Below are 15735 nucleotides of genomic sequence, written 5' to 3'. Positions count from 1 at the left end.
ACATAACAGAGAGATGATTTACAAGGAAAAAAATATCATTTCCCAAAACAATAACTATGTATTTGACTGTTTCCCTCCCAGCTAGTACTCCGGCCAGGGCCAGGACAAAACCAAGTAATCTCATGCCAAGACAAAGACAAAGACAGAAAGATAAGGGGATAGAAGACACAGTATGTACCCCGCTGCCCACTATGGGAGGTCAGGATCCCCACCCAGTATGTGAAGGAATGGAGATCCAACCCGGTGCCCGAATGGCTTCGGCCATCCCGGGCTCCACACTACTACAGCATAATGATCCAATGGAGAATGTCATACCACAAGAATATATAGCCGCACTGACAGAGACCCCCAAAAATTGCGTCAAAAGAGACGTCTACAACCACAAAGAAAAGCAAATAGTACTAGTGTTTTGTATTCAATTGTTCAACCAATGGGACCATTTGTTTCCTTGAGGACTACTAACGACAACTCACTAGGCGGTGCACTAAATCGAATTATGACGATAGGCTTTGGTGCTATACGTTTAGGTAAAATAGAGTATCCGCCAGCTGGATATAACGTACCAAAGCACAAAACTATGTGTAACCCTGAATCTTTATGGTTTTATATAATTGATAACTAATCACCAAAAAGGCTATCTAAAAACAATAACAAAGAGCTGAGTAGCGTCGTTTTCGTTTTTTCTATAAAATTGTAAAAGCCGTTAACAGAGTGATTCAATATTGCCTCCGTTCCCTTTCAGTTTCAGTTCGTTAAGGGGCGGTTAAGGCAAAAATAAGTGAAATACGAAGTCAAAATTATTTTTTCAACTCCATTTGTTTTAGACAGATTAATTTGAATCAATAATATATGCACATTATCGACTGATATTTGTCGGTTTTTTTATTTTATTTATTTATTTATTATTTTTGCCAACAAAAATGCCTAGAAAATTCTTTTAAATGATACATTGAAGACAAGAAAGGAGCATAAATCAAAAGATTCGTATACAAAGAGGAAAAATGCCCTTCACAATGTCAGTGTGCTCATTCATAATACACTGTACTTACAATCTTCAAAGTTTAAATGTTACTATTGCAAAAGGTAGCGTCTACATTCTCCCACGTGAGACGATATTAAGATTTTTTTTTCTCACCAAGTAAATTCTAGTTTCAAAGTCACGTTTGGTCTCGAAATTAATTCCTTGCACGTTGGGTCGCGGCGTTATTTTTAATGTTCGACTGCTTCAAATCATATAACAGTTACGCGAGAGGGAGCGACTCTGTAGAAGCAATTTGGACCTTCGATCACCATTCGACAGAAAATCGTGATGACTGACAGAAGACGCGGTGTTGGTTCAAGTGAGACCTGGCCATCGGCATCAAAGAGCCTCAACTTGGATCCAGAAAACAGTCGACATTCCTGAAGGAGCTCGTCGCTGGTCATGTCAAGTCTGTATAACCGTATATTATGAGGCGTTAAACGATCCTGCCTTGTTAGAGAGATGCCTTCTTGGTTTGTGTGACTCAAAATGCAAATTAGTCATTCCACAGCATGATTTGGCTCACGTGTGCTAAGCATCCATGGTCAGGCTTAAAAACTGTAGGGTAGCCTATAGCTTGTTTGTTGGGGAATCTATTATTGGGTCATTAAGAAATGTATGTTTTTAGATGGGGTTGGATGCACAGTAGTGACACATACTTCAGAAGTTTTTAGGGGTGGGGGGGGGGGGGGTAGATAAGTTTATTTTTCAGGGTTTTACGACACTTGCAATACATTTATGTTATATCAGCGCCAGTATAAAGGAAGGAAATGGGATAGTCAAATTCTATAATTGCAATTGAAGCACCCAAGAAAAAGTAATACAAGGGAGGGCAAGAAAATGTTAAAGAGGAAAAGGGGAAGGTTGTAAAGTTGATCTCCCAGAAATATTGGAATCTTTTTTTTTGCAAAAATACATCTCTTGGGTAAAACTGGACTTAATGGAACCCAAGAGGCACCAATAGCTCAGTTGGTAGACAAACACTTCACAAATATCGACCCTGGGTGCAGTCGAGATTTTTTTACCCTCCTGTCCAGCCTGAAGTGATTGGGTCAGTTAGATCTGGCATAAAGTACTTGCGATAGACATATTCTATTCAAATGTTAGCAGCGATTTCGATTGTCCATAATTTAATGCTGTAGAAACCAGGATATACTCCAGCTCAATGGGTCTTGTGGCTCTGAAGAAATACTTATAACAGCAAAGAGACGTTTCCGGTTGTTTTTAAAAGAGGATTATAGAGTATTTTATGGACTAGAATTAGAGAAAAATCCATAATTGTTAAACTGTGACTTTGTTTTGTTTGTTTTTAAGGGTTTTACGGCGCTAGCAACACATTAAGGTCATATCAGCGCCAGTAAAAAAGAAGAAAATAGGAAAGTAAAAAGTTCTAGAATTACAATTAAAGTACCCAAGAAAAAGGAAGACAAAGGGGAATTCGTTCAAATAGGAAACAGATGTAGATTCCAAGAGCACACCATCAAAATACTTAGTTTGAGATCACCTAAAAGTCTCATCCAGACACAAGCACAGGTCCCCACTAAGAGGAATACACTCAAATGTCTACAAATGATATATAATATACAAAACATAGTACAGTGCATAACAGAGAGATGATTTACAAGGAAAAAAAATATCATCTCCCAAAACTAACCATGCATTTGAATGTTTCCCTCTCAGCCAGGGTATCCGGCCAGGGTCAGTACAAAACCAAGTAATCTCATTCTAAGACAAGACAGAAAGCAAGGCAAACAGATATAGGGGGATAGAAGACACAGTAAGTACCTCCCTGTCCACTATGGGATGTAGGAACCCCACCCAGAAACTGACTTTATTCAGACCTCAAAAAAGGAATACAAACTGTATACAACTCCCCTTGAGGTAGATCAGAGCCAATTGGGATAGTTATATATACTGGGTGTTTTTAATATTAAAAAGGAACAATCTGATAAAAACAAATAAGCCAATTTTTATTTGAACAGGAAACAACGAAAACATGAAAACATGAGTAAATGTGTGTTAAGAGATTATAAACACTCTATACCAAAATTGTTAGTTAGCACGTGGTCAAAAGATTAGAATAAAAAAATGGTGCAATAATTACAAGATATGGTTGCCGGAACAAATGGCACACTAACCCTTGATCGGTACCAAAGACATAAGTAGAGTTAGAGGCAAGACCTTTACCCTAAGCCAAATTACACATCTGAAATACAGCATTTAAAAAGTTGTTTTGAGTTCAGAATTATTGAGAAAAATCGTGGATTTTTTTTCTTGTAACCGCTGTTTAAAATATATCAAGCTTATTACGTATATATATCCGTGTTTTTATTTTGCTTTTTATTTTTAGATAAAGTTAAGAATTGTTTTTGGCCAGTAATCGTTGTCTGTTACACTCGCTAAAACGTGTATTAGTGGTCAATGGACCTAATGGCTCTATAAGACCCTGCTAATTAAAATACAGAATTTAATCAACAAACTGGACGTAGCAATACTAATTATAGACCCACACACAAACAAACACACAAACACCCACAGAGAGACAGAGAGAGAGAGAGAGAGAGAGAGAGAGAGAGAGAGAGAGAGAGAGAGAGAGAGAGAGAGAGAGAACCGTGATTGGATATCAGGGTAAGCAGAAAATCCTCTGCAATAGATTAGCGTCCAGTTAATAGGATCGTCAGCAATTTCGATATTTGTTTCACGCTCTAATGCGTAAATTGTTGCTCCCTTGCGTAAATTGTTGCTCCCTTGCGCTAACATCCCTAAATACATACTCAACTGACTATTTGACTCACAGAGGAGGTGCGGTTTGTCAAACATTTAAGACGATACGATGTGGATTCAAATCCAGGTCAGTAAAAACAAAAACGGAATATTGAGCAGCTTTAGTGTGAAGGACGAATAGTGCAAGCAACACTATTTGTCCTTACGTACGGCAACGACGGTTGATGATATTCGACCTTAAGGACGAATAGGGCTACCCTTTTAGTTTCAATAAATAAAAATAAATAAAATCATGACATACAAGTCATAGGAAAAAAGGCAATCTTTCGATCAATGTAAAATGGGAAGTCTTAATTTCATATGTAAAAGGCTTTCGATCCTAAACATTGTCGAATATAATACTACATAATTTGAATGGCACTTGAGGGTGATGCATCACTTTTTTTGTGTTGCAAAGGACCAGAAAAACAAATGACAGGGGCATCAGTTATAATGGCAATGAATAAGGTATTTCAGTTGACTCTTTCAAAGAGATGCTTAATAACTGAGGAATAGTAAACATGGGATATGATATTACAGATAAAAACACTTTAAAACATTTAAGTTTATTTCATTGTATAAAACTCCAAAATGAGATTATTTTGTTTGCCACTCATTCATATTATCTGGAGTCCGGATTAACAATAAATAAATAAATAAAAAAGTAGCATTGAAAGCAGAGTGATAAAAGGGAGGGAAAACAAACAAACAAGAAATCCCTTAAAGCAGATACCATCTTATGAATCTCAGGATCATTATAGAGTGCAAATTATTTAACGATATACTTGGTGAAAGATATTCATGAAAGGGTATGCCATTCCAAAATTACTTATGAGCAAAAGATTAAGTATGAGCAATCAGAATAACAATTCATTTTTGAAAAGTAACTTAATTAGGCAAATACAACGGATAGGGTATGATAATAAACAAATTGTTAAAATGTGCTTAAAACTTCAAAACAAATGACATTTAAAAAATAAGTTTGCACATTTTTAAAAAGATGTCTTTATTGTAAAAAAAACAAAAAACTAATAACAGAATGTATTCAATTATAATTCACATTTCTGTCACAGACATTCTATTGCTTAATGAAGAGTTTTATTGAAAAAAAAAAATTAAAACGTGGTAATATCACCTTCGGAATGAACCAACAAGAGCATATGAATTACTTTGAACATTATGTCATCTCTCCCGTCCATGATTTAGGAGTTCTTTTCAGAAATGTTGATGATAACCTGAAAAATTAAACACAGGAATCTTAGTAGTTGACAATGAAATCATCCTTCAAGCAAAAACAAAACATGTTTCCTTCCACTTCACAGATTCAAGAAATTGTTTAGCAAAAAAAGCTTTCAGCATACCCTTGATTATGGTAGTGGCCATAGTAATGATGATGATGATGGTAAAGATGATGGTAGTAGTGATGAGATGTAGTTATGTTGATGATGATGATGATGATGATGATGATGATGATGTAGCAGTAATCGTGGTGGGTTGCTGGTGTGATGACAGTAACAATGGTAATGATGTTGAAGTGGCCGTGGAAGTAATAATGAAAGGTGAGGCGGTGATGATACTTTTAATTTGATTTTGAATTTCTGAAATTTAAAATTGGAAAGTAGCCGGCTTGAAGTTGGACCTGATTTCATTTCGACGGGAAATTCCCACCTATGAAGACGAGCATTGCTTTAAGAAATAGACTCGATCAAAATGAACTTTGCACTTTTCAATGCCTAATTTACGAGGATGCCCTGCTCATGACTCGCTCTCTCTTTTTGTTCATTTATTCATGACTTACTTCTAACACAAAACACACACACACACACACACACACACACACACACACACAAACAAAGACAAAATACATTTGTGTTTTTGGATGTTGTGTTGGATTTATTTTATCAGCATTTTAACACTTTACTGATAAAATTGTACCACACTACCAATAATGCATAAATGATAAAAACATAGAATAAAAGTAGAAGGTAAAAACACTGTCAAATAGAAATCTGATTATAAATTAAACGTTTATAAATTAGCACAACAACAATAATAATAATAATAATAATAATAATAATAATAATAATAATAATGATAATGATAATGATAATGATAATGATAATAAGAAAAGAAGAAGAAGAAGAAGAAGAAGAAGAAGAAGAAGAAGAAGAAGAAGAAGAAGAAAGAAGAAGAAGAGAAGAAGAAGAAGAGAAGAAGAAAAGAAGAAGAAGAAGAGAAGAAGAAGAAGAAGAAGAAGAAGAAGAAGAAGAAGAAGAAGAAGAAGAAGAAGAAGAAGAAGAAGAAGAAGAAGAAGAAGAAGAAGAAGAAGAAGAAGAAGAAGAAGAAAGAAGAAGAAGAAGAAGAAGAAGAAGAAGAAGAAGAAGAAGAAGAAAGAAGAAGAAGAAGAAGAAGAAGAAGAAGAAGAAGAAGAAGAAGAAGAAGAAGAAGAGAAGAAGAAGAAGAAGAAGAAGAAGAAGAAGAAGAAGAAGAAGAAGAAGAAGAAGAAGAAGAAAAAGAAGAAAGAAGAAGAAGAAGAAGAAGAAGAAGAAGAAGAAGAAGAAGAATAAGAAGAAGAAGAAAAAGAAGAAAGTTTTGCAATTTTTGTAATAAATCCCTCATTTTAAAGAATAATTCATTAAACAATAGATCAAAAGGAAGGTTGAAATCTCAGCTACAGATAGCCTACTTTATTTTTCGACATAGTCACTGCCACAACCAATGCAGAGCTGCCAACGATGCACCATTTAACGCATTCTGTAGGCAAAAAAACTGACGTCCTTTTTCTCTACACCAAGAACAGACAGCAGCTTTTACATCTTTGTCGCTTTCATAGTGTTTCCTTTGAGTTATTCCTTCAATTTAGGGAATAAGAAGAAGAAATCCGAAGGTCCTGGGTCGCGACTGTAGGATGGATGTGGCAAGGTGGAGAAATCCATTTTCCTCAATACGATTTGACTCATGTGGGGTTGAGCATTATATTGAAATTCGCACATTTTTTTTAAGGGGGGGGGGGGGGGGGCACTCTTTTAAGTAGGGCTCTCAATTTTACCAGCTTGGAATAAATTAATTTGAATTCAATGATTTGTCCTGTTCCAAAAATTTGATTTGAACAATGTCCTCAAAGTCCCACAAAATCGTGAGCAGCGCTTTTCTAGTCGATGCCAAAACTTAGAACATTTTTGGACAAGGAGAGTTCTTGTGTTGGCTGACGTTTGCTCTGTGAGTCATAAGGGTGGATCCATGGCTCATTTCCAGTGACTATTTGATGAATAAAGGCATGAAGGCACTACCTTCATCTTCATACCTTTCCAGTACTTTGGAGCAATTGTTGCTCTTTCATGGCACTTGTCAACATTCGTGGGATTCACCTGGTAAAGACTTTCCTGAATCCAAGGATCACTGTTACGATGTGATGTACCCTTTCCTTGGAAAATTCAAACTTCTTTCAAATTGTCAGTTTGTCTAACATGCCGATTTGCCAGAATCATGTTTATGACTTCAGTTTGATTATTGACATTTGCGACACTTCGGGCATCCTGCAATGAGTTTGATCTTGAAATTTTGTTTCGATTGTGTCTCTTCCTTCCACGAACCTTACCTTACCTTACCCGGGTTCCATCTCTTTCCAGAGGTCGGATGTCATGGCCTTCCATCCTTCACGGTCCATTGCAGCCTCGTTACAGTCTGCCATGCGCTGTCCTGTAGCTTCCTTGATGCCATCTGTCCAGGATTTCCTTCGTCTTCCTCTGCCTCTTTCCTTCAATTCTTCCCTCAATTATCCTTTTTTCGAGACTTACGAACCTTACCCATCACCAAATGCTGATAAAATCAACACAAGCGCCACCATAAACACGCTTCATTCTGGTATGGATAATAATGGGTGAACAGCCTTCACCATTCAAAAATTCAATAATAGCACACTGCTTGAATCGAATATCTTTTGGGGCAGCCATTTTCATTTTTTGTTTGGAACAAGATTGTTACCACATAATAGGACAAAAAGCGATTGTGTCAGAGACATTAAAGACCTTAGAAATTTTAACACATCAAAGCCAATATATTAGAAAGTATTTAGACCAAATGTTGAGGTTCTTAGTTACATATCTTTGAAATTATAAGGAAAATTGCAAAACTTTTCATCCCACCCTCGTAATAATAATAATAATAATAAATAAAATTAACAATAATAACTAACAAAAAATAATAATAAATAAAATTAACAATAATAACTAACAAAAACAACAACCATAACAACAAAAACGTTTTATAAAATCAATGCTAAAAATTTAGTAGAATGAAGAAGAAAATTCTGACTTACAGATTTAACTTCTGTGTAGGCCTGGATTCCGTACTCTCCAAGTTCTCTGCCTTGCCCTGACATTTTGTAACCACCAAAAGGTACAGATGTGTCGAAAACATTATGTCCATTCACCCTGAGAGTCAAAACATAGGTAAAAATAATTGAAATTATTTCTAATTTGAAATTTCAAATCAGCCTGGGGAAACAAACACATTAAATTTGAAAGAGCCAAATTGGATTTGTGTCATTGTCAAACCAAAGGGAAAAACAAATAAAAGAAAAGAAAAAAAACGACCATCTTTTAATCTCTGGATTAAACATGAATGAAAATCAAAACAAATTTGTTCTCATTTGATGGCACCAGGATAGAGGCATGATAGGGAAATCAAAAAATTAAAGATCTAGAGTTATCATTTCCCCTCACCCTCCTCCTCCATTGACACACTCAAAAATTCACAATTTCTATAATTTAATAAAGAAGCGCAGAAAGAAGGGAAGAAGGAAGGAAAGAGGAAGAAGGAAGGGAAAAAAAGAAGAAGAAGAAGAAAGAGAAGAGGAAGAAGAAGAAGAAGAAGAAGAAGAAGAAGAAGAAGAAGAAGAAGAAGAAGAAGAAGAAGAAGAAGAAGAAGAAGAAGAAGAAGAAGAAGATTTTTTAAAGGGTTTTACAGCTCGTGCAATACATTTAGGTTATATCAGCGCCAGTAAAAAGGAAGAAAATGGGATAGTAAAAAGTTATAGAATTACAATCAAAGCATCCAAGAAAAAGTAAGACAAAGGGGAACTGAGAACAAATACGGATTGAATGTAGATTCCAAGAGCATACCACCCATGTACTTAGTTTGAAATCACCTATAACTTATAGGGAACAAATTGACCTCACCGGAATTTGACGGAAGTTGCCCGGAGCCCGGAATTTTTGGCTCCAGACCGGAGTTTTGGCATCACTGTATAAGTCTCATCCAGACACAAGCACAAGATCCAACCAAGAGGGATACACTCAAATGCTGACATTATACATTCAAAATAACAAATATAATAATACATAACAGAGATGATTTACAAGGAAAAAATGGCATCTCCCACAACAATAACTATGCATTTGACTGTTTGCCTCCAAGCCAGGATGCCAGCCAGGGCTAGGACAAAACCAAGTAATCTCATTCCAAGACAACGACAGAAAGCATGTTGGAAAATAGATATAAGGGGAAAGAAGTCACAGTAAGTGCCTCACTGCACACAATGGAACCACACAAGAAGAAGAAGAAGAAGAAGAAGAAGAAGAAGAAGAAGAAGAAGAAGAAGAAGAAGAAGAAGAAGAAGAAGAAGAAGAAGAAGAAGAAGAAGAAGAAGAAGAAGAAGAAGAAGAAGAAGGAGGAGGAGGAGGAAGAGGAGGAGGAGAATGCATTTCCACTTGTATAAATAAATAACTTAAAAATTATAACATTTAACAAGATACTTGAAAAAAAAAAAGACAATGGTAACACTCTTCCACTGCTTCATTCCATGAACAAACAATGTCAACAATGGGTGTTGATTGTGCACGCTATCCTAGCCTGTAATCAATATAAAACTAAAACACCTCAGTTCTAAACAGGTAAATGGGATGAGATGAAACGAAAGAGGTTATGAGCTAAGGAAACAATGAACCAATATAAGAGTTACCAAACAGTTCCAGCACGAAGATTGTTTGCCATTGTAATGGCCCTGTTCACATCCTTGGTGTGTACAGAGGCAGCAAGGCCGTAGATGGTGTTGTGAGCTCTGGCTAAAAGGTCCTTTTCATCTTTGAATTTCATGATCTGCATGACTGGTCCAAAAATCTATTTAAAAAACATAAAATAAAACAAAAATGTGATCATAACAATTTTATCAGATGTGACATCCCAGTACGCGTTTTAAAAAATCAATTCTGATTGTTATAAGTGTGGTTAAAAAGACATGACTATAGTAAATACTCTTGTCTATTCTATGTTACGAATAACAGGAGAGAAAAAACAACAAACAATACAAAACCTCTCCCTCCTCCAAACATTGCATTTTGAGACAAATATAACAACCAGGTATCCTAGTTTTCTTAAATCTGATTGTAAAGATACGGATGCCGATAGACATGTAATACATTCTGAAATTTCACAATTGTTGACAGGCGAGTTTGCTTTTTTCCCCAATCAAGTTTATTTATTTTCCCCTCCTTCCACTAGCTGGTATTGCATACCCTGTTCTGTTACAAAAAGTAGCAAGCAATTGTTATTGTCCCACAGAGATCCTATGACCATGGACTTTTAAAAAATATACAATTCATTTTAAATAATGAAATTTACTTTTGAAAGTTTATAAATTAATGAATATCTTACAGTCTTAGAAATCTTAATTACATACCTCCTCTTTGGCAATCGTCATGTCATCTTGCACATCGGCAAAAACAGTGGGAGCTACATAGTATCCCTTATCTCCAATTCTGGCTCCTCCAACTGTCAGTTTGGCTCCCTGTTTCTTGCCTGTGTCAATCAAACCAAGAATCTTTTCCATCTGCTCCTTGTCGACCTAGCAAGTATAGTATATAGGTGTATATAACAAAACATTGAAATAAATATAATACCTTTAATCATAATGATGCAGACAGCTTTACTCAGAGTCAAACTTGGTAAGGTAAAGCCCACTAACCCTCTCCTTACCACCCATAGGAAAATCGTCACATTCGTTACGATGCAGCCAACATTTTTCTCATTCTGATTTCTTTAGAACATCATAATAATTGAACAAAAATGTTTGCTATAGTTAAAGTATATTAATACTGTGTTGAAGAGCTCGTTTAGCAGAAAAAAATATGTATAGCAAGAACTAAAAGGTTTTGTGTTTGAGTGAAACAAATATATTTTTGTAAAGGGTGGGTGTGAAGTTTTGGGGACAATCCGGAAAATGTCCGGTAAGGAGAGAGAGTTAACATGAGAGATATAAATAAAATATTCAAATGGACAAGAAAAAATGATAAAATAAATAACCTAACCGAACTTTTTTTTAAAAAAATAGCAAGTATAAAAATTTTGAAAAATAAATAAGAGTAGAAAATATAGTGGATGGAAAAACAAAACAAAAATAAACCCAACTAGTCAAAAATCAAATAATTGGAATATTTCTTTTGTAAAATGGTTCAAAATCATGAATACCTGAGGACCTTGCTCAACAGCAGTGAAAGGATTTCCTGTAGATCTGGTCTTGGCCTTCTCTGTTGCCATTTCTACAAAATCTTTATAGATTTTCTCAGCCACATAAATCCTAGAGCCAGCTGTGCAACACTGACCCTGGTTGAAAAAGAGCCCTGTGTGAGTGTCCGTCACTACCTTGGACACTAGAGAAAATAATGGAAATAAAACGATTAACTTCAAGTCTCTAAGCTATTGAAGTCTGATATCAACTGTAGACCTTAGAGCCTCAACTTTTAATTGATAACTGGAACCTGTGGAATAAGAAATGTATCCTCTTCACATAGATTCAGCCGCAATTAAGATTTGAGCCCTGTCTCTATCAAAAGTCTAAAGTTCGAAATCTTTGTTATTGGCAATATGAAATAAAAATACATTTTAATATATGTAATAATAAATATAAAATAAAATCTGGATAAAAATTGAACTAAAAATATGCATAGACATAGCCAAAATTTAAAAGGTATAAAATGTTGAAAATTCTGTTCTTAAGAACTTTTATCCCCCAAAATCTGCATCAAATTAATATGAAAAAATAAATGATAAATTGAGGTTATTTGATAAAAGATTTTATTTCTCTGAAATGATTTGGAATATGGAGGATCATTACAGAGAACTCAAATTATGTATCAAAAACATATGGTTCAAACCCCAAGGATAGAAAGAATGCCTCCTGTTGTAATACTAATTTCCCAATAGTATGTTTATTTAAACAACAGGGTGCGAGATTAAAAACATTAGAAGAAACAATATTTTCTATATTAGTTCAAATTAACTACAAATTTTAATAATAAGATAATTAAGAAAACTTACGATCAGCATCATCAAAAACGAGCTGAGGACTCTTTCCTCCCAATTCGAGTGTTACTCTCTTCAGGTTAGATTGCGCAGCCATCTCAGCAACAAGTTGTCCAATCTAAAAATAATTAGAGAAGGATAATTGCCAATGTCGCATTGGGGGTGTAAAATACAAGTGAAAAATGCAATAATTATATTTTCAAAACGCCATTTCCTTAACGATCACTGTTAGGATTCGCCCCCCCCCCCCCAAATGTCATGCCCATCCAACACAAAAAGTGTTTTTTAATAAACTCTTAACTCAAAAAGAATTAAATACATGCTATACATAATTTTGTTCATCAAAACAAGCTATACATAACAGCATAACTATAATTACTTTTTTAATCGTCAAATTTTGATGTACAAAAGAAATCAGAATGCGAAACATGGTTGCTGTGTCGTGGTGGTAAGAAGAGAGCTACAATTAAAAGAATATCAACTTCACCTTAAAAAGAAAAATAATTCTCATGGCATTTAATATATGCAATCTTTTATTGCCTTTCTAATTCAGAGAACTGTATGAAAATCACCTCAGTTGATCCAGTGAAGGCGACTTTGTCCACATCCATGTGTCTTGCCAGAGCAGCTCCAGCTGTAGGGCCCATTCCGTTGACAATGTTAAGTACACCAGGAGGAAAGCCAGCCTTTTCAGTACAAATAAATGTGTCACATAACCCACAAATGAATATACAATTTTCATAAAAGATTAGTACATTGTTTGCAAAAACCATGTGAAAAAAAGTTTCATCAATTGCTATGACAACTTCTCAAAGAAAAAAACTGAAGGTCACCATGATTTTATTAAAATATCAAAATCACCCAAAACAAATAATTAAATCTTATCAGAAATGAAATGTGATAAATACAAAAATCAAAATAACCTTCATATTTTCAAGATGTATGATACAATTAATGACAGAAGTTTATAATTCGTCTCGATTCGTTTTGTTTTTAAGGGTTTTCCAGCGCTTGCAACACATTTAGGTTATGTGGAAAACAGATATAAGGGGATAGAAGACCCACCCCACCCAGCATCTCGATTCAAATAGGAAAGCTATTTACTTCTTTTGCAAGTTGAGCAATATACAAGGCTGTGAGAGGAGTTTGTTCAGCTGGCTTCATGACGACTGTATTCCCCATAGCCAAAGCAGGACCCAACTTCCATGCTTGCATCAACAAGGGAAAGTTCCACTGGAAATCGAAAGAAAATCGAAATGGTTAGGAAATAAAATTAATGTTAATGAAAATATGAATAAAGTTAATTATCAAACTTATATTATGCGGAGGAAAAGTGCATCTTCATTTACAAATTATTAAGCTATTTATTTCCTTGATGTAAACTAAAATATGCTTTTTCACAAGACTTCTCTTTTATAGAATACAATGGTTTGCCTATGAGAGATTATATTCTAATGGTTCTTTCTGCTTTGGGGGGGGGGGAGGTTTGTTTGTTATTAATTTTCATTTTTTTTATTATTTACTTTGGATTATAACAGGTTACAAAATAACAAAACTTCCCTGTTAGGCTGTATTATATTTAGGTTTCCAATGACAGAAAATTAATACATCTCATGAGGCTCGTCTAAAAGTTGAAATTATATTACTACTCCATGGGTATTATTCACATAATGCAATAGATTTTGAATTATTGGGGAATGAGCTCTAAAATTTGAGAGGAAAGTCTACTTGATTTCTTCACAATAAATAATTTACATTCAAGTTTGATGCTACTTGGATTTTCATCCTTTTTAATAATCAGAATATAATAAATAGAATGATACAATTTTGTGTTAAAATGACTATAAAATGCTAGAACAAACGTGTAATGCAGAGCCGAGGCTTAATATGGAAATAATAGCTTTAAAAAATAATTGCCTTAGAAACTCATTCTGCAAAGTTTGGAAACTGTCCTGTCACAGCAACTTGCAGCCCATGAAGGCGTAGTTGTGATTTGAAAGATAAATCTTCACGATCACCAATTAAACCTTGAATATATTACATGCAACCAAACATTTGTTTCCATGCATTGATAAAAAAATTTTAACTAAATATTTCTTTTACTTACTGGTATGATCTGAGCACAGACACCAACAGGCTCATGGCGGATATAATTGAAGAAAGGTCCATCTATTTTGGAAAAAAAAAAATTTAAAAAATTCAGTGATGAAGCAATTTAAAAAATGGGATTCACCCTACAGGTGTGCAATAAAGTATTAAAAATGATTTTTTTTGTATTGGGAAAAATTATCATATGGTATCAGAAAATGATTAAATCAAAAGCAGGCTATTAACAGTACCCACCAATTGGGACAACCTTTCCACCGTATTTATTGGCCCATCCAGCATGATACCTGGGTAAGAAATAAGAAAAAAGATTCAATTAAAACAAAACATTATCAATTTTTTTTTTATTAAAAAAAAAATTGAGCAATCAAAATATCAAGAACATGTTTCAAATTATCTTCAAGGTACCGATTGTGCCAAGTATTTTAAAATGAGTTTTAGTTGCAGCTTTTAGATCAGTACTAGGAAAAGGGAGTAAGATGGGGCAGTCAAAAAATATATAAATCAAAAATTTCAGTGCCAAAGAAAAAGCATGATAAAAAGGTCGGACAATTAGGGGAAATTAGAAATCTACTTTGAAACTACCCAAAGGTAAACAAGACACAGGAAAAATCAACAAAAGAGACACACTCAAATTGTTAAAATATACAAACATGTATGGAAAACAAATATGAAAATGATTCTACTGGTCCCCAACCCATCTACAGAGACAAAAAAAATATAAATAAAAATTTAAAAAGTAAAAAAAAATAAAATAACCACAAAAAAAATAAATTATAAATGTCTCATTACAATTAAAGGACAAATGTCACAAAGAACATGATAATAAAGACATGAGGACTCCATCCAGATCAACAACCAGATCAAAAAGGAAGTAAAGCATAAAATTTAACTAACCTCAAACATTTGATGACCAGTTGGAGATCCACTAGGTAAGAATACTGAAACGGTTTGCCATTGTCTAGTGTCTCTAAAGACTAAGGGAAGAGAAGAAAAAAAAACAACCTCATTTATCATTTAAAAATTACAAAGCCCTCGTCTTATTAATTCTAAGAATATAAGAATTAAAACTGTGAGAACGATGAACCGGAAGTGTTCCTGGTTACCATAATTGAGAATTTAAGAATTTATGACTATTCCAATCAGAATTTCAAAGTAATCAATTTGGGTGTATAAAAATTTCAAAATTATAGGACCAAACAGCAAAAAATCAAAACAAATCTTACAGACCACTAAACTCGTTGACTGAAAGGATATTTAATGTGTTCAATTGCCCATTTTTATGAACACCAGAGAAGGAATCAATTCAAGGTAAATTCTGTCTGTAAACAAAATCAAAATTACACCCACACCACTGATTAACCGTCTTCAATTATTACTATGACCCATTCATAATCATACTTACAGCAAGGTAGACAATGTCCCTTTCAATCAAGTCAGCCAGTTTATTCATGAGATTCTGTCTGCCTGTGGCATCCATAGTTCGCCATGGGGACCCCAAGGCAAATGCCTTTCTCGCAGCAGCCACGGCCAAATCAACGTCA

At 34.5% G+C, this 15735-nt stretch overlaps 1 protein-coding gene across 1 annotated transcript in view; it reads right to left on the bottom strand.

Moving 5' to 3' along the window:
* Nucleotides 1-2970: 2970 nt before the first annotated feature.
* The window catches only part of LOC144966614 (aldehyde dehydrogenase, mitochondrial-like), a 35857-nt gene continuing 23092 nt past the window's right edge, over nucleotides 2971-15735 (bottom strand). The window contains exons 3-14 of the mRNA XM_078903355.1: nucleotides 15597-15735; nucleotides 15089-15168; nucleotides 14429-14478; nucleotides 14193-14254; nucleotides 13190-13318; nucleotides 12658-12771; nucleotides 12101-12203; nucleotides 11252-11433; nucleotides 10464-10628; nucleotides 9747-9904; nucleotides 8103-8217; nucleotides 2971-5019 (exon numbers count right to left, since the gene is read on the bottom strand). The exon at nucleotides 15597-15735 is cut by the window's right edge and continues 2 nt beyond it. Of these exons, the coding sequence (XP_078759481.1) occupies nucleotides 4987-5019; nucleotides 8103-8217; nucleotides 9747-9904; nucleotides 10464-10628; nucleotides 11252-11433; nucleotides 12101-12203; nucleotides 12658-12771; nucleotides 13190-13318; nucleotides 14193-14254; nucleotides 14429-14478; nucleotides 15089-15168; nucleotides 15597-15735 (1330 nt within the window). The 3' untranslated portion in view covers nucleotides 2971-4986. The remainder of the gene's footprint in view (nucleotides 5020-8102; nucleotides 8218-9746; nucleotides 9905-10463; nucleotides 10629-11251; nucleotides 11434-12100; nucleotides 12204-12657; nucleotides 12772-13189; nucleotides 13319-14192; nucleotides 14255-14428; nucleotides 14479-15088; nucleotides 15169-15596) is intronic.

This window comes from Berghia stephanieae, chromosome 2 (assembly GCF_034508935.2).
Source record: "Berghia stephanieae isolate SIO BIC M18660-M18661 chromosome 2, UCSD_Bste_1.3, whole genome shotgun sequence".
Lineage (NCBI taxonomy): Eukaryota > Metazoa > Mollusca > Gastropoda > Nudibranchia > Aeolidiidae > Berghia > Berghia stephanieae.
The sequence above is the reverse complement of the archived record's forward strand: the minus strand, read 5'-3'. Positions and strand labels throughout refer to the sequence as shown.